Genomic DNA, 27443 nt, shown 5'->3' on the forward strand with positions numbered 1-27443 from the left:
TTCTAAAAGTATTAATTCTTAATTTAGTTTCCAAGTGCCTCATTGCAGTCGTTAATATCTACAAATTGGTTTTCTTTTCTCTTCTAGTATCTAATATAAAGCTGTATATCCACATTTCTATTTGCTTCTTAAAATAAATTTAAGGTTTTTAAAGATGTAGAATCCAATATCTTTTATTTCAGATGTTATAAAGATGTTAAACTTATTTCAGAGACTCAGATGTATCATTTGGAAATTAAATGAAATATTAATGGAATATTAATAGTTGTGTTTGATAATAATGCATGATTTTACACTGGAAAGTATTATTGCGTCCTTTACTTTATTGGGATCTCTTCAAGGATGCAAATTTCAATCTTTTCTGAAATAAAATAATAGCCATTAAAATATTCGTAAAATATAAAATATAAAATTTTATTTAAAAAATAAGAAAACAATTTCGAAATTTCTATTAAATACAAGAATCATAAATGAAATTAAACGATAATGATAGAAGATAACGCTTAATTGTTTCGTTTTCCTTAAAGAGAAGGCAACTCTAAATTGATTAAAGTAGATTTAGATTCAATGAGAAAGTGTACGAGAAATCTGTGAAACCTAGCATTTTATCAAGTTTTCTCCAAATGATCGAGATGTGCGCACATGAAGAAACGCGATGTTGTCAATATTGTTATGTCGAATCGAAAATTGTTACCGTTGACAGGTTTCAGCTGAGAATCAGCGCGCTGAGGATCAGCGGGAAGAGAAAGCCTATGATGAATCATTCAATGTTACGGACGATGATCACCGGCTTCTAGAGGTCGACTGGTAGTACCACGTCGACTCTGCGTGAGCAAACAGTGCGTGTCAGACGGTTGTTTGAGGTTTTAACTGATCGACGCGTCAATTCGATAGAAACGAAGCGGACGACGACAGATATGAAAATCAGGACGAGTCTGATCATCGTGATTGTGCTCTTATTTATTTTCGGTAATCTCATACATTTCTTACAAATTTTGATACCATATTGATATAATACTATATAATTGTATAGATTATAAAATTAAAAAATTGATAAATGAAATTTATGCATCTGGACCATATCAGATAAACAAGGTGATGTCCTTAAACTAGAATGTAGAGTCGATATTTACTTGGAAAAAATCTTGTTTTCTCATACATATGTATTATTGAAAAAATGATATTAATTGTTTTAATAACTGCGTTTTAAATTAAAATTTTCTTTAAGCAAAATTTATGTAAAATTGAGTGAAAATGTATTACATATTAACAGCATATACGCGGAAGCTAGTTTCCAAGAAACCCATTCACTTTCAATCATATAACTGTAGAAAATTACTGGTTTTAATTTATAGCTCGAGAATTATCGTGATGGTTTTATTGAGGAACATATAATTGTCTCCACATATACTAATCAAAAAATTTTACATTATTATTTTTTAAAAATCTTACATCATTATTTGTAAAGTAATAATAAATATAAATTTGTGGAGAAATCGATTGCATATTAATTAAAGTTTTTTTCAATAATTTAATTAATTTTTTTTAATTTATTATTAAATATTAAAATATTTAAAAAGCATCTCTTAAAATATGTATAAGACTCGAATGACTGCATTTAGTTTTTTAATTAAAAAAAAATAGAAAAATAGAGAAAGTGCTTTCTAAAAAGAAATTATAATATGACATAAAAATATTCTTCTTAATAAAAAGCAACGAAATAGTGAACAAATTTATCAACTTTAAAATGATTTTTAAATTCACTTATTGTTAGTAAAACGAATGAATCAACTAACAAATATAGAGTGCGTAATAAATGAAATCACTGGAGCAAATTGCTGCTCCATGTTAGACGTCATGCGAACGTATATTCTCCATACGGTATTATTCACTTGTCAGCGTTTATTATAATTGTGTTATTACGTTTATCACGTTAAGTACACTCTATATAAACTGGAGTTTCTCATTGAAAATCACGAATAAGGATTATTTTATTTTATTTGCATTTGTCAAATTTTCAATTACGATTAATTTGATTTGATTTTAAGGGAAAAAAATCATAAAAATAAATGTACTCTCTTCCGAGATTTGACAAAAAATTGTAAGATTCACCAAATCACGTTTACTTATAAAGTTGCATGTTTTGTATGCGTGTATGCGTGTTTCGGAAGTTATTAACGCAAATTGCTGTCTCATCACGCACGGTAATCACTTTGCATTTATGGAAGCATCAAAGGAAACTGGATCTGACATTAAGCGATCCCGATAACGCTTTTATGGGGACTCGAGTGTTTAAAATTTATTTATGAAGCTCATTTTATGAGCTACAAAGATTTCGATAATATATGAATTCATATTAAAGCATCCTTTGTATAAAGTTTAATTAATTCTGATAATTATGTGATTAATAGAGAGAATTATTTTTAAAACCATAAGCTGGATCTGGATTAAAAACGAAAAATTAGCGAGAGTTATAAATATTAGTTTATAAATATTTATACTTGACGCATGGGAAAGTCCCACCGTGTATATTTTTATTTTAATTATAAAAATCGTGTGAGGCGGTTCGTAATGTATATTTATAGAATGATGAGATTCTCTCTCTCTCGAAAAAAAATATATATTGTATATATATACAGGGTGTCCCGAAACTAACGCTTGATATTTTAAAGGCAGATTCTCTGGCCAATTTAAAAACGATTTTTCCTCAGCTAAAATGTCGAGGGAGATCATTATTTTTTGCATATTCCCAATTTTCGTCATCATGTATCTTTCTAACTAAGCCTTAAATTAAAATTCTATTAAAGTAAACTCTATCTAAAATTAACTAAAGAATGTGACTTTATTAATATTTTATTCCCATAAGCCTTAGTTTGCGAAAAACCCTTTATTTTCAATCGTTTATAACTCGAAAACTATTAGTGCCGCGACATTTTCGCTGCGGAAAAATCGTTTTTAAATTGGCCAGAGAATCTACCTTTAAAATATCAAGCGTTAGTTTCGGGACACCCTGTATATATATATATTTATATATAAAGTCCTTGAATTATCTGCACTTCGCACGTAGGACGCACCATGGGCACGATATGTCACATATTAACGCAATACATAATATTCCACGCAAATAGATAATTGCTACTAGATTATATAATAATCTGTTAGAGAACAATAGGCTTGATAATCTGTACTCATGTCGATTCGCGAGAAATAAAAGAGGACACCGATTTAGATAACTTGGTGATCATCATTTAATCGAGAGATGTGACGATGTGTCGAGATAACACATCTCCATTCATTCTAATATGATACAAAAAATTCTAATCCTGTGCAAAAATTTATAATAATTTTGACAAGAGTTGAAAAAGATTTCTTGCGCATATCTATAAATTTTGGACCCAATCTTGATCATTTCTTATCTTCAAAGTTATAATGCAATAAAATTATAATCCTTGTCACCTCTCGATATATAATTTATAAGATCTCTCTTGCATGAAATGATACAAATTTTTTCTCTATTGATCTATATCTAAATTAATCTATAATAAAAGTCTTAATTAATAATAAAAGGTCACAATTATAATTATATAATTAAAAAAGAGACACGTTTCCGTCTCAGATTGAATACCTACGAAGCAATTATATATAACGGTTTGCTCATATATTGTTATTTTTATATGCAGCAGATACAGAGGCCGTAAAACAAGAGGAAGAAGAAGCGGTACCTCAACATATAGGCGAAGTGGTACTAGAACGACGCATCGACCTCAACAAACACAGTCAGGTGGTATGTAATATTACATTCGTATATATTACATACCCAGCGAACATCAAGTAACATTTATATAACTGTTAGTTGTAATTTCCCACGCAACAATATAATTGTTACATGTTATGTAACTGTTACATAACATGTAACAGCTATAATAACAATTATATAATTGTTAGTTGTAATTTCCCACTCAACAATATAATTGTTACATGTCATGTAACTGTTACATAACATGTAACAGCTATAATAACAATTATATAACTGTTAGTTGTAATTTCCCACTCAACAATATAATTGTTACATGTTATGTAACTGTTATATAACATGTAACAGTTATATTGCTGAGTGGGAAATTATAACTAACAGTTATATAACTGTTATTTGGTGTTTGCTGGGATATGTTCATATTTCTCTACATATATTTCTATTATATTACATATATTTCTTTTATATTGCTATTATATTTCTGTTATATTACATATATTTTTGTTATATTACTATTATGTTTCTGTTATATTACATATATTTCTATTATATTACTATTATATTTTACTATCTATATTTTGTTATGATTGTGTTATCCACGCGTGTCTTCATCTCATTATCATAGTCATTTCCACTATATTTTATTGCATCAGATTATTAATCCATGTGTGTTGCAACGTATGACAGGAAGGAAAATTCCACATATGTTCACATCGCAGATGATCGGATTAAACTCACGATTATCCTACCTATACTAGATGTAATTGCAACGCCGTGGTTTGCATATAATGCAAATATTTATGTATCTACGCGTCGAATCTGATGAATTCGATGAGTCACACTCCTCTATACAGACAATAATGATCATCTATAGCTTCGCATGCTTTACGTATCCGGATTTCACGCTCGCCTCTAATAATATCACGACAATCTCGTTACACCCGCAGGCTCAACCCCGAATAAAATAGGATGGAACGTACCGCCGAGCGGAAACACGAAGGCAACCGGCACGTCGAACAATGCCAAACCGTCGGCTCCGGTGTCCGAGCAGGCTTCCAAGACCAGCGCAACGAATGCACAATCAGGATATTTATCAGCGAATAGTAATAATCCGCCACCGTACAGTCCATCGGGTATTTTATAAATTTATTTCTCTTGTATTAAAATGAAAAAAGGGAGAAAGAGAGTGAGAGAGATATTGAAATTAGGGAGTTGGTCATTTTCCCGTAAACCATGACATTTATACGTCATCCTTAATTGGATTTAATAACATCCGTAGTTCTAAAGCTGGCCAATCGCAACTATTCCTCTGAAGAATAGAATGACTTGGCCAGTCTTAGAATTATTGGATGTTATTAAATCCCATTAAGGGTAACATGTCATAGTCTATGCCCTAACAACACACATGTCCAAAAGACATATTTACGGGACATGTTTACATAGTTTACGGGATGCTCCAAAAGACATGTGTGTTGTTAGGGCATAGGACTATCCATAGAATATCTAGAGGACAGCCAAAGGATATTTTATGTTCTCTGGATGTCCTCTCGATGACCTCTGGACGATCTTTTGGACATGTGTGTTGTTAGGGTGTTTACAAGTAAACAATGTAATCCTGATTGAAACTGCTATAACATTAGTGAATTTAGAGATTTCGATGCCGGATATGCGAAAGCGAGATTCATGGCTTCAACGCTCAAGGATCACTTCCTTCGCATTTGTAGCATCGAATTAACCGAAAGTTATATATCAATTTTAAGTTCCATCAAAGTAACTTCCCACATAGCATCTATATTCAAAAGACATCCACAGGACATCCTGAAGATGTCCAATCGCCCAAAGATGTCTTCTGGATACCTTCTGGACGTCTTTTGGATATGCATGCTATGTGGGTTGGAATTCTTATCTCTTTATTGAAGATTGAAGGTCTTAATCCTCTTGTACAATTTCATGGTGATAATATCCAAGTTGAAAATTAAAATCCGCGTTGTTAATTATCCTTCGTACTTTCGTTTTTCAGGTGGATATTCAGGTGCTCGGCAGCCACCGCCTTACAGTCAAGGATACCCATCTCCCAATCCCTCGTATCCCGGCGGCCATGCACCCTACGGTCAAGCTTACAGTCCGCATGGCGCGCCGCCAGCCTACAGTCCTTACGGAGGAGGTCAATCTTACGGAGGACAACCTTACGGAGGTCAATATTACGGAGGACAACCTTATCACGGCGGCGGTTTCGGTCAATCGTCCTACGGTCAACCGTCCTACGGTCAACCGTCCTTCGGTCAACCTGTTCAACCGGCCCTCGCACAGGCACCGGCGCTCACCGTTTTGCAACCGAGCCGACCCGGCATCGGTCAGTTGGCCAAGGAAGCACTGGTCTATTCCAGTGTGAGCGCGGGCGTCAGCGCGGCCGTGAACCGGCTGCTGCCGGAGGTATCTACGGCAGAAGTCCTGGAAGTGGCGGCGGCGGTGGCGGTAACACCGAGGTCACGTACAACAATTATTATTACAATCAGTCGGCGCCGGCCAACGGGGCACCTGCCAGTAACAACGGCGCGCCTCCTAATACTCCACCTGCCTCGGTCGCGGCGCCAGCTCAAGCGGCGCCAACCGCGGAGGCGGATAAGAAGGTAGCGGAAACCAGCAACGCGCCCAGCAATGCCGCTCCGCTTAATAACGCCGGTTCCCAGCCGAATAATAACCCGATCCAGCCGAATTATCCGATCTCCAACGACGAGGTGAAGAAGCTGACGGAGAATCTCTTCACGATGGACAAGAACAACGCGTACCAATACATCACCGTGAACCTGCAGAGCGAGACGAAGGAAGATGGAACCACGGATGACGCTTCCTTGCCGTGAGTGGGCGTTGTGATCTTAAAAGGAGTATTGGGTGTAAATAAAGATAGTTTTCTACTATTTTTTTTTATGAAATTCAATGTTTATTAACGAATTACACATCTACCCTGGCAAAAATGAGACGTTTGTTTGGCGTTTACATGAACGTTTGTGGAAGTTCGTCGAGAGTTTAAAAACGATTAGTAAAGAGTTTGTAGAACAAAAATTGCAACACTGCAGCGTTTAAAAGACGTTTGTACGTTATAGTGTAATCGTAAACGTTTGAAAAGTCGGAGTAAACTCTGTACACGAAGATGTATCAACGTTTACTGAACGTACTCTGAAAAATGTTACCTCAGCATTGCAAAACTTTCATGTAACATTATATAAAGAGTTTGTAGAACAAAAATTGCAACACTGCAGCGTTTGATAAGCATTCAAAACCCAACAGCATTATGTAAGTGCTCTTACAAAGTTTGAAAAGTATATAAACTCTTAGAAAACCCTCACTCAACGGTTGTTAACGCTTTATAAAGTTTCTTATTTTCGCCAGGGTATGGTTCAATCATGAAGGTAATCATCATTTTTCAGCACTTTTTTTCCATCTTTCAGATAAGTTGTAGACTCCAGATGGATTGAGAGTTTGATTTGCGATGGATTCATGAAGCTATTTTTAATTTTCTGTCAACTGCATCGATTGGGACAAATAGTGGTCTGAAGATATTATGTTTGGGATAAGACAATTCAAGTCTCTAATAATATGAGGCCGAACATTATCATGCAAAAATTTAACTGATAATGAGCGATGATTTTTCTCTACAAAAGGTCACCAACTTCTCAAATAAAAGTTGGCGACCTGCAATTATTGTCTACATCCGACTGTCTTGTTCAGCTTCTCGTGGGAAAATTGATCAAGGACATATTATTGGAACTTGGTTGGATTCTTTTGTCCCCCAACATTTTACCTCCATCAGTTTAGGTCTTTCAGACACGCCAATAATAATTATTCGTTCCAATCGACGTAGCACGTCTTGTCCATCAGAAACTTTAGAAATGCCAAAGAAATAAGAAACTGGCTTGATGAATTCATCACAAATAAAGACTACACTTTCTATCGATTCGAGGTCTACAACTTGACGAAAAGTTGGAAGAAAGTGTTGATAAATAATGAGGATTACTCTCATTAAACTGTACATGTATAATAAATATTGAATTTCACACAAAGAAATAATGTAAAACTTATTTATTAGACCCAATATTTTTTCAGATTTTATTGCAAAGTATAATTTCAGGCTGCTAGACGTGAAACCCGAAGCGTACGAAATTCCGACGATCAAAAGCACGCTGGCATTGCACGATAATTACGAGATGGACGTGAAGACGTCACGATAAAAGTGTATTGATGGGCTACAGTGAGGATCAAGCCAAGCTCGAATTTGAAGATATTGGTGAGTATATGAATATAATCTATAATTTAATTATTTTAACTTTTTATTGAATTTAATATTATTATTATATTCAATTCTGTATATTAGGTACTGAGGTTAATCATGCAAAAGCATATGGACGTATCGCTTTCTCTGTACCATTTTCGGAGCAACCAATGATTCAAAAAACTATTAAAGAAAGTGGGAATAAAATCTTGACTGATCTTATAACTTTAGATACACCGGGAAAAGCTTCAGTAAGAGTTATCATTCTTGCTGATCCAGTGAGTATTTATATTCTATTGTTGACTAAAATATTTTATTAATCTATATAAATATCAATCTATATAAATTGATAATTATTTGATAATTATTTCCAGGATGGACACGAGATTTGCTTTGTGGATGATGAAGGATTTAGACAACTGTCAGTACCAGATTACTCAAGTGAAGCAATTTTGGACAGATTTATTCAGAAGGAGGCATCTGTTACAACAGATAATGCATAAACAATTATTTGCTCTTCCATATTACAGTATTTTCTTTTTATATTTTAAAGAAATATATATATAAAAACTTATATATATGTGTGTGTGTGTGTGTGTGTGTGTGTGTGTGTGTGTGTATATATATATATATATATATATATATATAAATTTATATATGTTATATATAAAATTTATATATAAAAATTTATATATAAAAATTAGTGGTGGTGGGATGCTAATCACAAGGAGATTTATATTTAAGCATAATGCAAGACATCTAAATAAAAAAATGTAAATATGCAAATAAGAAACTTGTTTTGTTAAACAAATTATATTTTTTGTAATAGATTGTATAAAAGACGAAATATTAAGTACTTATGTATATATTTATACTTATCATGCTAAATTAAATGTTGTTACACAAAAATTTATTATTGAAATTTACTATAATAGGAATAGAAAATCTTGTATGACTAGAAAATATAATTTTTCATAGAAAGCCTTTTCATAGAAATGAAATATGTTGATATGTAATATGAAACCGCGATATCAGCATTTATCAGTTTTGATTATACTGAAAATATTTAGTTGTATTAGTTGATGGTCAAAAGGTCAACGTAACTTTAGCTTTTATCATTTCAAGAAAGACGTAATACAAATACTGAGAAGAGGAACTGATAAACACAAAAAAAACATATATATTTATCATTCCAGCATTTAAGCATTTCAGTTTCAGTTTATCATTGTTTATCGTCGCTCCCATGTAATAGGAATGGAATTTCGAATTTTGCTACTTTTCTTTCTTTTAACTGTTCTTACTGGTAAGTACCCCAGATAGCACATGGACGTTCCATTGACGTCCAGTGGATGTCCGAGTTCGGACATTGGGACATCCAAAAGACGTGTGAATTAAGTTTGACGGACATCTATTGAACGCCCATAAGGCGTCGGTTTGTCACAACTTCGGACGTTCAAAATAATACTCAAAAAATGACCTAAAATGGACGTCATTTTCAGTGCCCTACTCTTCCAGATTATTGTTGAAATAAACATCAAAAATTCATAAACTCAGAAAAAAGTTTATATTTAATTATGTATAATTGTGTAGATATAATTATGTATGGATTTTGACCTAATTTAATCATATATAAAAAATTATTCTTTATTGTACATAAATAAATCGCATTATGCATCCTTCATAACATATAAAACATAAACTTTTTGGCCCAACAAAATTAAATAATATAATAAAATAATATAATTTATCTATTTCATATAAAACTTTACATAAAATTCATGTAAAAATTTTATTTATATTTATACTTGCTTATTGCACTCTACATTTTAATTAGATAATTTAAATATGTAAAGTGCAACAACCAAGTTTAAATAGGTACCGGATTATTTTCGTTTATTCGCCGGACATTTACTTGTCCGATTTATAAAATCAATTTAATATCTGAAGCTCTTGCAATGAGATCAGAAATTAAATTGAACAATATATCTCAAATTTTATTTATTACCCTTTGCAAACTTTATATAATTCTCATAACTAAAACTTAAATACGAGAAAGATTGCGCATCGCACGTCGCGTAGCGGTAAACGAACGAACTAATACCTTGTGTAGTCGTGCGAAACTTTGACATCCAAGATTGGACATCTTGTGGACGTCCAAATATTGGCCATTAACGGATGTCTGGAATCGGATGTACGATAAACGTTCATTTCATGTCCATGGACGTGCAGATGTAAAATGGACATAAAATGAACGTCCATAGAATGTTCTGTGCTATCTGGGACAAAAATATATTTTTATGTATAATAAATAATTCTATTGTTATACATGAGTCACAGCAAATTTATCATAAATATGCTTGTTCATTAATATGCTTGTTCCTCTCTCTTTCTAACATGAAACTTTTACGAATGATATTTTATAATATACTAATGATACTAATTCATCATCATTGCACTAATGATAATTTTAGCACATATTATCTCAAATAAGCTTTGCACGACAAATGTACAATCATCTGGTCAATCATCGACATCATATGGCAATGCAGGTATAAAATGACTTTTTTAGTATCAAAAATATCCTTTTCATAACTGACACAATATATCTTAGCTTCTTAATATATATCTTGACTTTTTCTCAATAATAATGTTCATGTGAATTTATTGTAAATATGAACATATTTTCTTCTTAGCTGATGTAATCGCATCTTGGAAGCTTGGATTGTCTTCGCGAAGCTTACGAGGTTTCTCGCGAAGTTCGTCGTCACGGGGTTCATCATCACGAGGTTCATCATCACGAGGTTCATCATCACGAGGTTCATCATCACGAGGTTCATCGCATTCCTGGAGCAGACATTTTGGATTAAGTTCCGGACATAAAAGTTCATCGCCTGGGCATAGGGTAGGATCCAGCTCGACTGGAACTTTATCAAGTGAGTACATAACATGAGTATGTGTGGCAAGTATAATATAATGATGATTTATAACGTGTGACATTAAAAATTACAGGTCAAACTGCGCGGAATAAAGACACGTCCACATCTATCTTACATGCTGAACGAGGAGGCGCTATTAGACCTTGTAAGTGATAGCAAATATGTGTAGTAATTGTGCAATGTTTCTTTGAATAGTATGTGATATGAATATCTTTTCTTTGCAAAGTTCCAACAAATGCACGTCCATCTAGTCAACCATCAGTTCCATATGGCAATGCAGGTATACAAAATAACTTTTTTAGCATATCTTAAAAATATGTTTTTTATTTTATGTTTGCTTTTATGTGTACTTTTATTCTTCCTCTCTCTGTTATGTATATAAAAAATAATGTGTTTATACTATATTTTGTTTTCTTAGGAACTTATCCTGGGAGTCGAGTAGGAAAACCAGATTTTACAACAGAGAATAAACAAAAAGCTGTACCGTCTAATCCATCAGCACCGTATAATCCATCAGCACCGTATAATCCATCAGCACCGTACAATCCATCAGCACCGTATAATCCATCAGCACCGTATAAGCCATCAGCACCATATAATCCATCAGCTCCATCAACTGATCATTTATCAAAAGCTAGTGTGGTACCTTCCCAAAGTCATGGTATATCTTCTTAATATTTTGTATGAGAATTTGATTTTTAATTTCAAAAAAGAGATAAAGTTAATCTTTGAGAACTTGTTTTGACATGGAAATTTTATTAGTGATGTAAAAAATTCTATTAAAATGAATAATATAAATTAAACAAATAATTATGACAAATAATAAATTAAGACAAATATATAAATAAAATTAATATAAATTTATTAATATATAATATAATATAATTCTTTTGCAGTTCCGACTTCTTTTGGCCAACCAAATGCGCCCTACAATCCGTCACACGGAACACAAAACAACCCATCATGGAGCAACCCGCACTTCAATCCAAATCGACCGACTCCTAATATCGGATTCAAGGATCATCTACGTCCAAATACAATGCCCGGTTCTTCGTACACCCCTGCCTCGCCTTATCCACGCACAAGTTATCCCCTTTCTGGTTCCAATCAACATTCTCCCCCTTATCCAATTCATCCTTCCGGTCATTCCATGAATCAACCTTACTCTCCATACAATCCCAGCCATTCCGTTCCCAGTCAAACAATCGGACATCCTTCTAGTTACCCGGCGCACATTCCACCACCCGTACCGGGTACGTTTGGAAACCCTTACTCTACGCATCCGGTTGGCGGAACGTACGGCCCAACCGGACATAGCTATCCTCAACAACACGTCATGGCACAACCGGCGGCGCAACCATACATACCTGGACAAACCGTCATAATGGTTCCTGGTCAACAAGATAGCGGTAGAGGTTTCGGCCAGATGGTGAAAGAGGCACTCGTGTTCTCCACTATTAACGCTGGTGTGAATAGGCTAATAAATCCGTTTCCTCATTATGCATCTAATAGCAGGCCAGCGGACACTAGTAACACCCCGAGCGAGACGCATGTAACTTACAATAATAATTACTATTATCCTCCGGGAAATCCTCCTTCGGCATCAACTTCATCGAACGTACCTCAAGGAAATGTCCCAGTTACGCATCCAGGCAATTATCCAACTCCGGTGAACAATCCGGCAATTACTCCGGGTGTATCAATCCCTACGATTGTCGGGAACAACAGCAGCGTAACATCTCCAACTAGCAATGGCTCTTCCGTGAATACGACTAACAATATGGGAGGTTCTTCTAATGGATTTTCAGCTGGTAACAGTACAGCTGGTACAGTAAATGATCAAAGAGGACCTGATCAAGGAACAACCGTTTATTCTCCTCAGTATAAAATATCGGACAATGATTTGTCGACGTTGACTGAAGAGTTATTTGCGAAACAAGATTTCAATATATTCAAATATTTGACATTACATCTTCAGAGTAAATCCGAAAATGTAACTGATGCAGCTATAGGACCGTAAACTTCATACTTTGATCAGTTTCAATGATTCAATATATTATTATCATGTGTTGTATTATTTACGCATTTTCTTTTTTTCATTTTTAGATTAATTTACGTGCATCCAGAGGTCTACGATTACCCGACAATCTCAGTTATTCGAGCGCTCTATGACAATTACGAGCACAATTCCAGCGTGAAGGAGAATCGAACGCTTGAAAAACGAAAGAAGGAGGATCTTCTGTTAGATGTGTTTTTGAGCACGAATATATTGACCAGAGCTATGCAATGGCTGTCAGATCGAGGTTTCATCGATCCGGATGACTTTGAAAAAAAGGATATTTTGCGGAACATTTGGTTTAGTCAATTCAATGGTGCCACTTCAGGTTTTGAACGAGTATTCACATCTGAAAGATACGGTGTGGATCTTCTTGGTGTGCAGGACTGGCTCTACTTCAATTATCAAGAATCGAAGGGACGTATTGATTATATGGGATATGTCGATACCTTGAAACTCGACGATGTAAGTTTTATATACATAGGATGTTTCGATAAAAATGGGCAATTTCTCGTGGACATATAGAACACGTCAAATTCCAAACATTTTTATAAAATTTTTTCCTAACGAAATATTTGTCTATAAAGTTAAAGTTTGAGAAGCACTTTTCTTAAATACGTTTATATTATTATTAATTACTCTACAGATTCTAATAATTTAATAATAATTATTAATTAGTAATAATTAGTAATAATTATTTTCATGTTGTCCATAAAGAATTTTATCAATAAAAAAATATATTTTTGATATATTTTTAATATCAAGAAATTTATCACTATTTTAAATATTTATTACAAATTATTAAAATTTATTAATAGTAAAATATATAAAGATTATTTAAGAAAAATGCTTTTTAAATTTTAACTTTAAACACAAATATGTCGGTAGAGATACATTGTAGAAAAAAATTTTATTAAGGAAATTTACATAGTATTAATATCTGTATAATAAAATAGATGATGTGATATAGAAATTACACATATACACTCAATTTATATAAAACATACATATAATGTATTGTGATGAGCTTTAACATCATATATAGCAAGAATGAAAATATAATGTTAGTTATAATTTATGTTACATATAACTTAATGCATTCATTTTTTTTTCAGAGAGCCTCGTTATTGAAGTTAAACTTTAAAATGGATGATATTATCAGACCAAATGCGACGATATTCATTGGCACGCTTCCCGAGCTCGAAATGTCCTTATACACTATATGTTTTTACGCCAGACCGAATGATATATGTCCCGTTTCTCTTGGCGGAACTAAGTTCAATATTTTCACGCATTCATTCAGTTATTATGGGAAAGACCTCATAGATCTTGCGCTTCCAATTTTCTAATTCTACATCGTATAAATAAACGCCAACGTGATGATATAAATTATCAAACTATATATAACTATAATACAACATTATATACACATACCATATATATATATACAAGTGTATATATATATATATCAAACTACATATAATACACAAGTGCATTATATAGTTTGATAATTTATATTATCACGTTGGCGTTTAATTTTATAATAAAAGATATAATATTATTATAAAAATTATTGTGAAATTTATAAATAAGAATATAAATTTTTATTTATATTTATTCTTTTACAATGCGATAAATTTTATTATAATAATAATTATTATAATTCTAATAATAAATTGATACTATAATAATAAATTGTATATTATCTATCTAATAATAAATTGTATATTATATAATATTAGAATTTATTTTAATGAAAACTGTTTGTGCATCCTACATATGTATACACAAAATTGTTCTATGTAAACGAAAATAATTCTAAAAGTATTAATTCTTAATTTAGTTTCCAAGTGCCTCATTGCAGTCGTTAATATCTACAAATTGGTTTTCTTTTCTCTTCTATTATCTAATGTAAAGCTGTATATCCACATTTCTATTTGCTTCTTAAAATAAATTTAAGGTTTTTAAAGATGTAGAATCCAATACCTTTTATTTCAGATGTTATAAAGATGTTAAACTTATTTCAGAGACTCAGATGTATCATTTGGAAATTAAATGAAATATTAATGGAATATTAATAGTTGTGTTTGATAATAATGCATGATTTTACACTGGAAAGTATTATTGCGTCCTTTACTTTATTGGGATCTCTTCAAGGATGCAAAGTTCAATCTTTTCTGAAATAAAATAATAGCCATTAAAATATTTGTAAAATATAAAATATAAAATTTTATTTAAAAAATAAGAAAACAATTTCGAAATTTCTTATTAAATACAAGAATCATAAATGAAATTAAACGATAATGATAGAAGATAACGCTTAATTGTTTCGTTTTCCTTAAAGAGAAGGCAACTCCAAATTGATTAAAGTAGATTTAGATTCAATGAGAAAGTGTACGAGAAATCTGTGAAACCTAGCATTTTATCAAGTTTTCTCCAAATCATCGAGATGTGCGCACATGAAGAAACGCGATGTTGTCAATACTGTTATGTCGAATCGAAAATTGTTACCGTTGACAGGTTTCAGCTGAGAATCAGCGCGCTGAGGATCAGCGGGAAGAGAAAGCCTATGATGAATCATTCAATGTTACGGACGATGGTCACCGGCTTCTAGAGGTCGACTGGTAGTACCACGTCGACTCTGCGTGAGCAAACAGTGCGTGTCAGACGGTTGTTTGAGGTTTTAACTGATCGACGCGTCAATTCGATAGAAACGAAGCGGACGACGACAGATATGAAAATCAGGACGAGTCTGATCATCGTGATTGTGCTCTTATTTATTTTCGGTAATCTCATACATTTCTTACAAATTTTGATACCATATTGATATAATACTATATAATTGTATAGATTATAAAATTAAAAAATTGATAAATGAAATTTATGCATCTGGACCATATCAGATAAACAAGGTGATGTCCTTAAACTAGAATGTAGAGTCGATATTTACTTGGAAAAAATCTTGTTTTCTCATACATATGTATTATTGAAAAAATGATATTAATTGTTTTAATAACTGCGTTTTAAATTAAAATTTTCTTTAAGCAAAATTTATGTAAAATTGAGTGAAAATGTATTACATATTAACAGCATATACGCGGAAGCTAGTTTCCAAGAAACCCATTCACTTTCAATCATATAACTGTAGAAAATTACTGGTTTTAATTTATAGCTCGAGAATTATCGTGATGGTTTTATTGAGGAACATATAATTGTCTCCACATATACTAATCAAAAAATTTTACATTATTATTTTTTAAAAATCTTACATCATTATTTGTAAAGTAATAATAAATATAAATTTGTGGAGAAATCGATTGCATATTAATTAAAGTTTTTTTCAATAATTTAATTAATTTTTTTTAATTTATTATTAAATATTAAAATATTTAAAAAGCATCTCTTAAAATATGTATAAGACTCGAATGACTGCATTTAGTTTTTTAATTAAAAAAAAATAGAAAAATAGAGAAAGTGCTTTCTAAAAAGAAATTATAATATGACATAAAAATATTCTTCTTAATAAAAAGCAACGAAATAGTGAACAAATTTATCAACTTTAAAATGATTTTTAAATTCACTTATTGTTAGTAAAACGAATGAATCAACTAACAAATATAGAGTGCGTAATAAATGAAATCACTGGAGCAAATTGCTGCTCCATGTTAGACGTCATGCGAACGTATATTCTCCATACGGTATTATTCACTTGTCAGCGTTTATTATAATTGTGTTATTACGTTTATCACGTTAAGTACACTCTATATAAACTGGAGTTTCTCATTGAAAATCACGAATAAGGATTATTTTATTTTATTTGCATTTGTCAAATTTTCAATTACGATTAATTTGATTTGATTTTAAGGGAAAAAAATCATAAAAATAAATGTACTCTCTTCCGAGATTTGACAAAAAATTGTAAGATTCACCAAATCACGTTTACTTATAAAGTTGCATGTTTTGTATGCGTGTATGCGTGTTTCGGAAGTTATTAACGCAAATTGCTGTCTCATCACGCACGGTAATCACTTTGCATTTATGGAAGCATCAAGGGAAACTGGATCTGACATTAAGCGATCCCGATAACGCTTTTATGGGGACTCGAATGTTTAAAATTTATTTATGAAGCTCATTTTATGAGCTACAAAGATTTCGATAATATATGAATTCATATTAAAGCATCCTTTGTATAAAGTTTAATTAATTCTGATAATTATGTGATTAATAGAGAGAATTATTTTTAAAACCATAAGCTGGATCTGGATTAAAAACGAAAAATTAGCGAGAGTTATAAATATTAGTTTATAAATATTTATACTTGACGCATGAGAAAGTCCCACCGTGTATATTTTTATTTTAATTATAAAAATCGTGTGAGGCGGTTCGTAATGTATATTTATAGAACGATGAGATTCTCTCGAAAAAAAGATATATATATATATATATATATATATATATATATATATATATATATATATATATACAGGGTGTCCCGAAACTAACGCTTGATATTTTAAAGGCAGATTCTCTGGCCAATTTAAAAACGATTTTTCCTCAGCGAAAATGTCGAGGGAGATCATTATTTTTTGCATATTCCCAATTTTTGTCATCATGTATCTTTCTAACTAAGCCTTAAATTAAAATTCTATTAAAGTAAACTCTATCTAAAATTAACTAAAGAATGTGACTTTATTAATATTTTATTCCCATAAGCCTTAGTTTGCGAAAAACCCTTTATTTTCAATTGTTTATAACTCGAAAACTATTAGTGCCGCGACATTTTCGCTAAGGAAAAATCGTTTTTAAATTGGCCAGAGAATCTGCCTTTAAAATATCAAGCGTTAGTTTCGGGACACCCTGTATATATATATTTATATATAAAGTCCTTGAATTATCTGCACTTCGCACGTAGGACGCACCATGGGCACGATATGTCACATATTAACGCAATACATAATATCCCACGCAAATAGACAATTGCTACTAGATTATATAATAATCTGTTAGAGAACAATAGGCTTGATAATCTGTACTCATGTCGATTCGCGAGAAATAAAAGAGGACACCGATTTAGATAACTTGGTGATCATCATTTAATCGAGAGATGTGACGATGTGTCGAGATAACACATCTCCATTCATTCTAATATGATACAAAAAATTCTAATCCTGTGCAAAAATTTATAATAATTTTGACAAGAGTTGAAAAAGATTTCTTGCGCATATCTATAAATTTTGGACCTAATCTTGATCATTTCTTATCTTCAAAGTTATAATGCAATAAAATTATAATCCTTGTCACCTCTCGATATATAATTTATAAGATCTCTCTTGCATGAAATGATACAAATTTTTTCTCTATTGATCTATATCTAAATTAATCTATAATAAAAGTCTTAATTAATAATAAAAGGTCACAATTATAATTATATAATTAAAAAAGAGACACGTTTCCATCTCAGATTGAATACCTACGAAGCAATTATATATAACGGTTTGCTCATATATTGTTATCTTTATATGCAGCAGATACAGATGGCCGTAAAACAAGCGGAAGAAGAAGCGGTACCTCAACATATAGGCGAAGTGGTACTAGAACGACGCATCGACCTCAACAAACACAGTCAGGTGGTATGTAATATTATATTCGTATATATTACATACTCAGCGAACATCAAGTAACATTTATATAACTGTTAGTTGTAATTTCCCACTCAACAATATAATTGTTACATGTTATGTAACTGTTATATAACTGTTACATAACATGTAACAGCTATAATAACAATTATATAATTGTTAGTTGTAATTTCCCACTCAACAATATAATTGTTACATGTTATGTAACTGTTACATAACATGTAACAGCTATAATAACAATTATATAACTGTTAGTTGTAATTTCCCACTCAACAATATAATTGTTACATGTTATGTAACTGTTATATAACATGTAACAGTTATATTGCTGAGTGGGAAATTATAACTAACAGTTATTTAACTGTTATTTGGTGTTTGCTGGGATATGTTCATATTTCTCTACATATATTTCTATTATATTACATATATTTCTGTTATATTGCTATTATATTTCTATTATATAACATATATTTTTGTTATATTACTATTATATTTCTGTTATATTACATATATTTCTATTATATTACTATTATATTTTACTATCTATATTTTGTTATGATTGTGTTATCCACGCGTGTCTTCATCTCATTATCATCATAGTCTTTTCCACTATATTTTATTGCATCAGATTATTAATCCATGTGTGTTGCAAGGTATGACAGGCAGGAAAATTCCACATATGTTCACATCGCAGATGTGATTAAACTCACGATTATCCTACCTATACTAGATGTAATTGCAACGCCGTGGTTTGCAAATATTTATGTATCTACGCGTCGAATCTGATGAATTCGATGAGTCACACTCTTCTATACAGACAATAATGATCATCTATGGCTTCGCACGCTTCACGTATCCGGATTTCACGCTCGCCTCTAATAATATCACGACAATCTCGTTACACCCGCAGGCTCAACCCCGAATAAAATAGGATGGAACGTACCGCCGAGCGGAAACACGAAGGCAACCGGCACGTCGAACAATGCCAAACCGTCGGCTCCGGTGTCCGAGCAGGCTTCCAAGACCAGCGCGACGAATGCACAATCAGGATATTCATCAGCGAATAGTAATAATCCGCCACCGTACAGTCCATCGGGTATTTTATAAATTTATTTCTCTTGTATTAAAATGAAAAAAGGGAGAAAGAGAGTGAGAGAGATATTGAAATTAGGGAGTTGGTCATTTTCCCGTAAACCATGACATTTATACGTCATCCTTAATTGGATTTAATAACATCCGTAGTTCTAAAGCTGGCCAATCGCAACTATTCCTCTGAAGAATAGAATGACTTGGCCAGTCTTAGAATTATTGGGTGTTATTAAATCCCATTAAGGGTAACATGTCATAGTCTATGCCCTAACAACACACATGTCCAAAAGACGTCCATAGAATATCTAGAGGACAGCCAAAGGATATTTTATGTTCTCTGGATGTTCTCTTGATGACCTCTGGACGATCTTTTGGACATGTGTGTTGTTAGGGTGTTTACAAGTAAACAATGTAATCCTGATTGAAACTGGTATAACATTAGTGAATTTAGAGATTTCGATGCCGGATATGCGAAAGCGAGATTCATCAAGGATCACTTCCTTGCATTTGTAGCATCGAATTAACCGAAAGTTATATATCAATTTTAAGTTCCATCAAAGTAACTTCCCACATAGCATCTATATTCAAAAGACATTCACAGGACATCCTGAAGATGTCCAATCGCCCAAAGATGTCTTCTGGATACCTTCTGGACGTCTTTTGGATATGCATGCTATGTGGGTTGGAATTCTTATCTCTTTATTGAAGATTGAAGGTCTTAATCCTCTTGTACAATTTCATGGTGATAATATCCAAGTTGAAAATTAAGATCCGCGCTGTTAATTATCCTTCGTACTTTCGTTTTTCAGGTGGATATTCAGGTGCTCGGCAGCCACCGCCTTACAGTCAAGGATACCCATCTCCCAATCCCTCGTATCCCGGCGGCCATGCACCCTACGGTCAAGCTTACAGTCCGCATGGCGCGCCGCCAGCCTACAGTCCTTACGGAGGAGGTCAATCTTACGGAGGACAACCTTACGGAGGTCAATCTTACGGAGGACAACCTTATCACGGCGGCGGTTTCGGTCAACCGTCCTACGGTCAACCGTCCTTCGGTCAACCTGTTCAACCGGCCCTCGCACAGGCACCGGCGCTCACCGTTTTGCAACCGAGCCGACCCGGCATCGGTCAGTTGGCCAAGGAAGCACTGGTCTATTCCAGTGTGAGCGCGGGCGTCAGCGCGGCCGTGAACCGGCTGCTGCCGGGAGGTATCTACGGCAGAAGTCCTGGAAGTGGCGGCGGCGGTGGCGGTAACACCGAGGTCACGTACAACAATTATTATTACAATCAGTCGGCGCCGGCCAACGGGGCACCTGCCAGTAACAACGGTGCGCCTCCTAATACTCCACCTGCCTCGGTCGCGGCGCCAGCTCAAGCGGCGCCAACCGCGGAGGCGGATAAGAAGGTAGCGGAAACCAGCAACGCGCCCAGCAATGCCGCTCCGCCTAATAACGCCGGTTCCCAGCCGAATAATAACCCGATCCAGCCGAATTATCCGATCTCCAACGACGAGGTGAAGAAGCTGACGGAGAATCTCTTCACGATGGACAAGAACAACGCGTACCAATACATCACCGTGAACCTGCAGAGCGAGACGAAGGAAGATGGCACCACGGATGACGCTTCCTTGCCGTGAGTGGGCGTTGTGATCTTAAAAGTATTGGGTGTAAATAAAGATAGTTTTCTACTATTTTTTTTTATGAAATTCAATGTTTATTAACGAATTACACATCTATGGTTCAATCATGAAGGTAATCATCATTTTTCAGCACTTTTTTTCCATCTTTCAGATAAGTTGTAGACTCCAGATGGATTGAGAGTTTGATTTGCGATGGATTCATGAAGCTATTTTTAATTTTCTGTCAACTGCATCGATTGGGACAAATAGTGGTCTGAAGATATTATGTTTGGGATAAGACAATTCAAGTCTCTAATAATATGAGGCCGAACATTATCATGCAAAAATTTAACTGATAATGAGCGATGATTTTTCTCTACAAAAGGTCACCAACTTCTCAAATAAAAGTTGGCGACCTGCAATTATTGTCTACATCCGACTGTCTTGTTCAGCTTCTCGTGGGAAAATTGATCAAGGACATATTATTGGAACTTGGTTGGATTCTTTTGTCCCCCAACATTTTACCTCCATCAGTTTAGGTCTTTCAGACACGCCAATAATAATTATTCGTTCCAATCGACGTAGCACGTCTTGTCCATCAGAAACTTTAGAAATGCCAAAGAAATAAGAAACTGGCTTGATGAATTCATCACAAATAAAGACTACACTTTCTATCGATTCGAGGTCTACAACTTGACGAAAAGTTGGAAGAAAGTGTTGATAAATAATGAGGATTACTCTCATTAAACTGTACATGTATAATAAATATTGAATTTCACACAAAGAAATAATGCAAAACTTATTTATTAGACCCAATATTTTTTCAGAATTTATTGCAAAGTATAATTTCAGGCTGCTAGACGTGAAACCCGAAGCGTACGAAATTCCGACGATCAAAAGCACGCTGGCATTGCACGATAATTACGAGATGGACGTGAAGACGAAGGAAACCGTCACCCCCGAGGAACGAAAGGAGGAATCCGAGCTGCTCGACAACTTCCTGGAAACCGACGTGTTTAAAGCGGCGATGAAGTTCCTGGTCGAGAAGGAATTCATTCCGAACGACGAGTACGAGTTCAGGGACACCCTGAGACGCATCTGGTTCTCGCAGTTCCAGCGGGTCGAGGGAGAGCCCTCCAGTTCCGGTTTCGAGGCGGTATTCTTGGCGGAGAAGCTCGACTCCTACATGATCGGGCCGCAGAGTTGGATTTACTTCGCCAAGCAAGAGGCTCAGAAGAAACTCGACTATCGCGGATACATCAAGGACGTGAAACTGGGAGACGTAAGTCATTCGCGACACATTCGCCTATTCGATCATTTATCACGTGTAATTCATTATTCGTTTCTTGCTTCGCAGAAGGGGGAGGCTATCAAGGTACGCACGGCGTTTAATGTACCAGACACGAAGCATTCGGTGACGACTCTTCTCGTGGGTCTCTCGCCCGAGTTGGAGATGGCTCTTTATACGGTTTGCTTCTACGTTCGTCCAAACGACGTTTGCCCGATCTTGTTAGGTGGAAAGGACGTTAATTTAGTCTCTACCAGGTTCAATTACTTCGGAAAAGACATCTTGATCGCCGGCTTTATTGCGGGGTGAAAATCTCAGAGTTTGGAAGTTGCTATTTTTTTTTTTTTTAGATAAGTTTGCATAAGATTAAATTTTAAATAGGCACGTAGAAGAAATTTGGATGATTTTCATGTCGAAGAGAAGATTCGGATGAGTCTCGTATCGAAACAACTTACAGATTGAAATATTTATGTCGTAGATATATACTCTGCTTTTAGTTTAAATTACACACACATACGTATATATTTGTTATGATATTATAGGAAGCGTATCATGTTTTTATCTAGGTAATATCTACGAATTAAACTTATTAAAAAAATGTAATTTCGAATCACATAAATTATCTTATATAAGTTTATCTTTGTAATAAAGATTGGAAAAAAGTGCAATCCTGATACGTACCTCAGGTATCCTGGCGCCTCTTTTTTCTAATTCCGAGAGTTCCATCACAGGTATTATAGTTGGTCGTCCATGTGCGCATCGATTGGGCAACTTTGTGAATTTCAACAATTTTACAAGAGATGTACACTGCTCCAGAGTTAGTTTATCACCAAATTTGATGGCACCTGAAAAAATTTCAAAAGGACAGTGAAATAGTTTATATAAGTTTATATAAAATTTATTTACACAGTTTATATAAAATTTATAGTTGCAAGTAGATTTTATATTATTTTGAAATATAATAATATTAATAACATAATTAACAACAATTTTGTAAAATTATTTATTTGATGGGTACCGTGACAAGCCTCCGACGCTATAGCATTATGGATGGTTACTGGTAATGTGTTTGCACGATTTGTATTATGGTCTTTTAATATGTCATTTAATAAATCATAAATCTTCGATAGTATTTTTTCGCTACTGCAACGATCATTATTCGTCACCAAGCATTGCGGTATCGTGCGTATTAGCAGTTTTGTATTTTCCTTTAACGATCCTAAATTTATACCGTATTTTTTCAACAACACTTTACGATGTAGAAGCGAATTACGCGTCTTTTCAGGAATTTCCATAGCCAGAGGGTCGCGCAAGTTGATGGAGAGCAATTCGCCCTCGTTCTGTCCCTTGTGTCCTAGAAATAATATATTAAAATAAAATAATACAAAATATAATATAATAATATAATAAATGTTTTAATATATTAATTATTAATATATAATTAATATATAATTATTAATATATAATTAATTATTAACATATAATAATATTATTGTAATAATGTAATATATTAAAAATTTAATATATTACATTATTACAATAATATAATTATATATTTTTATATTTCATATAAAATAATATATTATTGTATGAAAAAATTTATGAGAATAAAATTAAAAAATTGCATATTTTTGTATTTGCTTAATAATTAATTTTTAACGCAATTTATTTATATAATTTAGTAACTTTATATCACAAAAATTGTACCAGTTTAAAAATTAATACTATTCTTTTATTAGAAAATTATCAAAATTGCTTACTAAGAAGTAAATTTTCGTAACGTATTCTCTCGTGGACGGCATGTTGATCTATCATTAATAGAATTTTCACTTCGCCGTACATCATCCACGCGGCAATAAATTCGTCATTAACTTGATTAATGATCTACGAGGGAAATATATTTGCTAAAATAGCTCTCCATCATATGAGATGATTTATTGCATCGAGGACTTACGTACGTACTTTTATGCGCTTTAATGAGACACGTGACAATTTAAATTCACATAGCTTTCGTTTCAAATTACAGGGATGCACCGCCATTTGTTTGCATTGCCAATTTTCTGTGTCAATTTTAGCTGCGTGTGTGAAACATTCGTGATATAAAATTATTTCTAAATTAATTACGTAAGGCTAATTAGATTACTTACGCGAAATCGTATTACTGGGACTGTCGAAGCGTTTCACATTTGTCAATTTTACATGACGATGGCGTAAAAGACCGTGCAATTTTCGTGGCAAAAAATTAAATCGATCGGTGCAGTTCAAAAGTCGTTGAAAATTTATATCCTTTTTAGAAACTTTATCTTTATCACTTGTATCATAATTCCAATCAGACCACTCGGAAAGAGGAGAAATCGCAAAATCCTTGCCAAAATCCTTGCCATCATGATCATTGCAAGTTTCACGAGATTCGACGAAATTATTTGTTGCCGCAAGATTGGTGAAAGTTGCCGATGTTCCATCAACATTACTGTATATTTTCTTTGTAATTTTACCCTCGCATAAATTATTGGTATGCTTTGTAGAAGCAATATCTACTTGACTATTTAATACGATGTTTCCTTCTTCTGCAAAATTAACAATCTTCATATTACTAGTTTCTTTGTTATGTCTTTTATTAGTTACAATAGTTGATGTAATCCTCTTTCTTTTAAGATTGAACGCAACAACTTTATTCTCTTTCAAAGATATAACATTTTTGTTATATTCATTAATCTTGTTGTTGGAAATGGAATCTTTTGAATTTAATTGCATTTGTGTCAATGGCTGTATTTCACGTAAATCAGAGAGAGCAGCTGCAAAGATTGTAGTCTCTTCGGCGAGACATTTAAAGGTGCAATTTTTAATGTTGTTTAATATCTTTTGCATATCATAAAACATGACGTGTTTTTTTCCATCCTTATTAAAAAATGTAAATTCCCTCGGGGAAAGTATAAAGAAAAATATGACAAACATATTTTTGTCATGTAAATCTTGCAGATTGGAAGATAAATCGATTCTTTCTTTAAAGGCAGTTTTAATCAATTTCAAGATGAGAGGACAATAGATTGATCTGTGATTTAAAAATATCCAGTGTTCCTCGGTTCTATTGCATAATCCTATGTAACCATGATATTTCACGCTATTTAATTCTGATTTGCATTGTATCAGCCATAAATGATTCGACGATAAATCTTTTCCAAAAAATGTCCTCAACACTTGAACTGGGCAGTGCGGTTTTGCAATTCTCAAGACGACCTTCCTTCCTTCTTCGTCTCTAATCGAGAACGACACCTAATTGCGTCTCAGTAAAAAAATTATTACGTTCACGAAAAAGAGGAAATAATTTTATATTGATGTTTAGAATATAAATCAAGTCATACTTTCAATTTTGTAGCAGCTACGGCCGCGATAAAAAAGCAAACAGTGGACATGTCCCATTTTCCGCATAATGATGCTTCGTGAAAACCATATACAGACACGGTTGTGCCATGCGAAGGTCTTTGCTCTATTTGCGCCAAATTGGGCGCTGAACCAATCTTGAATATCTTTGATAAAAAAATATATACATATATTAAAATATATATTTAAAAAATATTTTATTTTAAAAGTTTTATTAAAATATATATTAAGTTATTATATTTATTAAAATATATATTAAAATATATATTAAGAGAAAAAATATATATACATTTATTTCAATATTTATTTACATATTTATTTTAATGAAATTTTCAAAATAAAATATTTTTAAAATAATAATATTATTTTAATATATATTTTAATAATATATATTAATAACATTATTTTAACATATATTTTTTTATACGTGTTTGTGGCCATTGTTTTGAAATTTAAGAATGTATACGTTTTTCTGTATTTTTCTCCTATTTTTTAAATTAATTATTAAATATATTATATAATAAATTTACGATTAAAAAAATAATATGTACCTTCATAAATGTATCCACTGAATATCGATGTCTTGAAGCAACGGTGAGACCATCAGACAGACGACGAATATTCGTCAACGTACGACCGTTGGATTCAATTAATTCATATATTCTTTGCTGATTGCCCACAGCCTTTGCGTCATCGTATTCTGCAACGTGTTGCAGCATATCTTTTGACATGCCAACTCCATTATCGATAACTCGAACTTCGCGTCTCCCCGCATAAATTCTTATTGCGATTGCTGTCGCGTGTGCAATCAGAGAATTTGTTACCTGTAAGAGTTTGCTATCGTTTTATGTACGTCATCATTTAATCTTTGCTTGATCAAGGTAAATCAAAATATATACGCGTGTTAAAAAATATGGTATATTAAAAAATAAGGACGCAATACATATATTTTTTGAGACGCCATAATTAATTAATTCGAGCTATTAAAATTGAAATTTTAAATAATAAATAAATAAATAAATAAATAAATAAATAAATAATTAATAAATAAATTTTTAAATAATTGAGTACGTTTACAAAGTCTAAAATTTGTATTATCGTCAAAGCGTGTACTTATTATTAGCCATAACAAGGCGACGTGCAGATTCTTTTCTCTCTCTAATAAAAATTTAGCGAAATCGCAGAGATTCTATATTAATGACATACCAGTTCCAAGATGCATTGCACGAAAGATGCATTCGACTCTATCATTTCTGCGTTTAATCCCACATTGTTCAAATTTTGCGACAAAGACAACTAAACAACTGGTACAAATAGATTCGCGCCACTTGGTTCTTTTTTTGAAATGTCTCTATCGCACGTTGAATCGAAATCTAGCACAATCAGCTGTTTTAAAATCTCTTAAAAACTCG

The 27443-nt window shown here is 33.1% G+C and overlaps 4 protein-coding genes and 1 pseudogene across 9 annotated transcripts; 4 read left to right on the forward strand and 1 right to left on the reverse strand.

The window, feature by feature from the left end:
- Positions 1-1857: 1857 nt before the first annotated feature.
- On the forward strand, positions 1858-8266 carry LOC145960174 (uncharacterized; annotated as a pseudogene). The gene is made up of 6 exons (XR_014435269.1): positions 1858-1865; positions 3681-3784; positions 4702-4887; positions 5775-6611; positions 7884-8039; positions 8127-8266. The product of XR_014435269.1 is annotated as an uncharacterized LOC145960174 (transcript).
- On the forward strand, positions 7994-8527 carry LOC145960175 (glyoxalase domain-containing protein 4-like). The gene is made up of 3 exons (XM_083079428.1): positions 7994-8039; positions 8127-8302; positions 8399-8527. Exons 1-3 carry the CDS (start codon positions 7994-7996, stop codon positions 8525-8527), a joined length of 351 nt encoding a protein of 116 aa, XP_082935554.1.
- A 698-nt stretch (positions 8528-9225) lies between these two features.
- LOC145960996 (uncharacterized) lies at positions 9226-14754 on the forward strand. 2 transcript variants are annotated; one of them, XM_083080773.1, is made up of 8 exons: positions 9226-9327; positions 10718-10957; positions 11034-11105; positions 11187-11240; positions 11379-11621; positions 11857-12976; positions 13067-13481; positions 14132-14754. In XM_083080773.1, exons 1-8 carry the CDS (start codon positions 9279-9281, stop codon positions 14363-14365), a joined length of 2427 nt encoding a protein of 808 aa, XP_082936899.1. In that variant the 5' UTR covers positions 9226-9278; the 3' UTR covers positions 14366-14754. The 2 variants fall into 2 exon arrangements, with proteins under 2 accessions (XP_082936899.1, XP_082936898.1); XM_083080772.1 differs by lacking the exon at positions 9226-9327 and adding an exon at positions 10468-10573.
- On the reverse strand, positions 14715-27376 carry LOC145960997 (uncharacterized). Of its 3 annotated transcripts, XM_083080775.1 has the most exons (9): positions 27238-27376; positions 26583-26855; positions 26013-26177; positions 24798-25923; positions 24613-24725; positions 24411-24534; positions 23669-24004; positions 23332-23495; positions 14715-15193 (listed from the first exon to the last, which is right to left on the reverse strand). In XM_083080775.1, the coding sequence occupies exons 1-9, from the start codon at positions 27280-27282 to the stop codon at positions 15155-15157; spliced, it is 2385 nt and encodes a 794-aa protein (XP_082936901.1). In that variant the 5' UTR covers positions 27283-27376; the 3' UTR covers positions 14715-15154. The 3 variants fall into 3 exon arrangements, with proteins under 3 accessions (XP_082936901.1, XP_082936900.1, XP_082936902.1); XM_083080774.1 differs by lacking the exon at positions 14715-15193 and having other exon boundaries at positions 21780-23495; XM_083080776.1 differs by lacking the exons at positions 14715-15193; positions 27238-27376 and adding an exon at positions 27145-27221 and having other exon boundaries at positions 21780-23495.
- On the forward strand, positions 15619-23318 carry LOC145960999 (uncharacterized). 2 transcript variants are annotated; one of them, XM_083080777.1, is made up of 6 exons: positions 15619-15802; positions 18542-18646; positions 19566-19751; positions 20554-21376; positions 22215-22644; positions 22720-23318. In XM_083080777.1, exons 1-6 carry the CDS (start codon positions 15751-15753, stop codon positions 22957-22959), a joined length of 1836 nt encoding a protein of 611 aa, XP_082936903.1. In that variant the 5' UTR covers positions 15619-15750; the 3' UTR covers positions 22960-23318. The 2 variants fall into 2 exon arrangements, with proteins under 2 accessions (XP_082936903.1, XP_082936904.1); XM_083080778.1 differs by having other exon boundaries at positions 18545-18646.
- Positions 27377-27443: the final 67 nt, after the last annotated feature.

Source organism: Camponotus vicinus, unplaced genomic scaffold (genome assembly GCF_025532165.1).
Source record: "Camponotus vicinus isolate PSW18456_S1 unplaced genomic scaffold, iyCamVici1.0 SCAF_10, whole genome shotgun sequence".
In the NCBI taxonomy this organism is placed as follows: Eukaryota; Metazoa; Arthropoda; class Insecta; order Hymenoptera; family Formicidae; genus Camponotus; species Camponotus vicinus.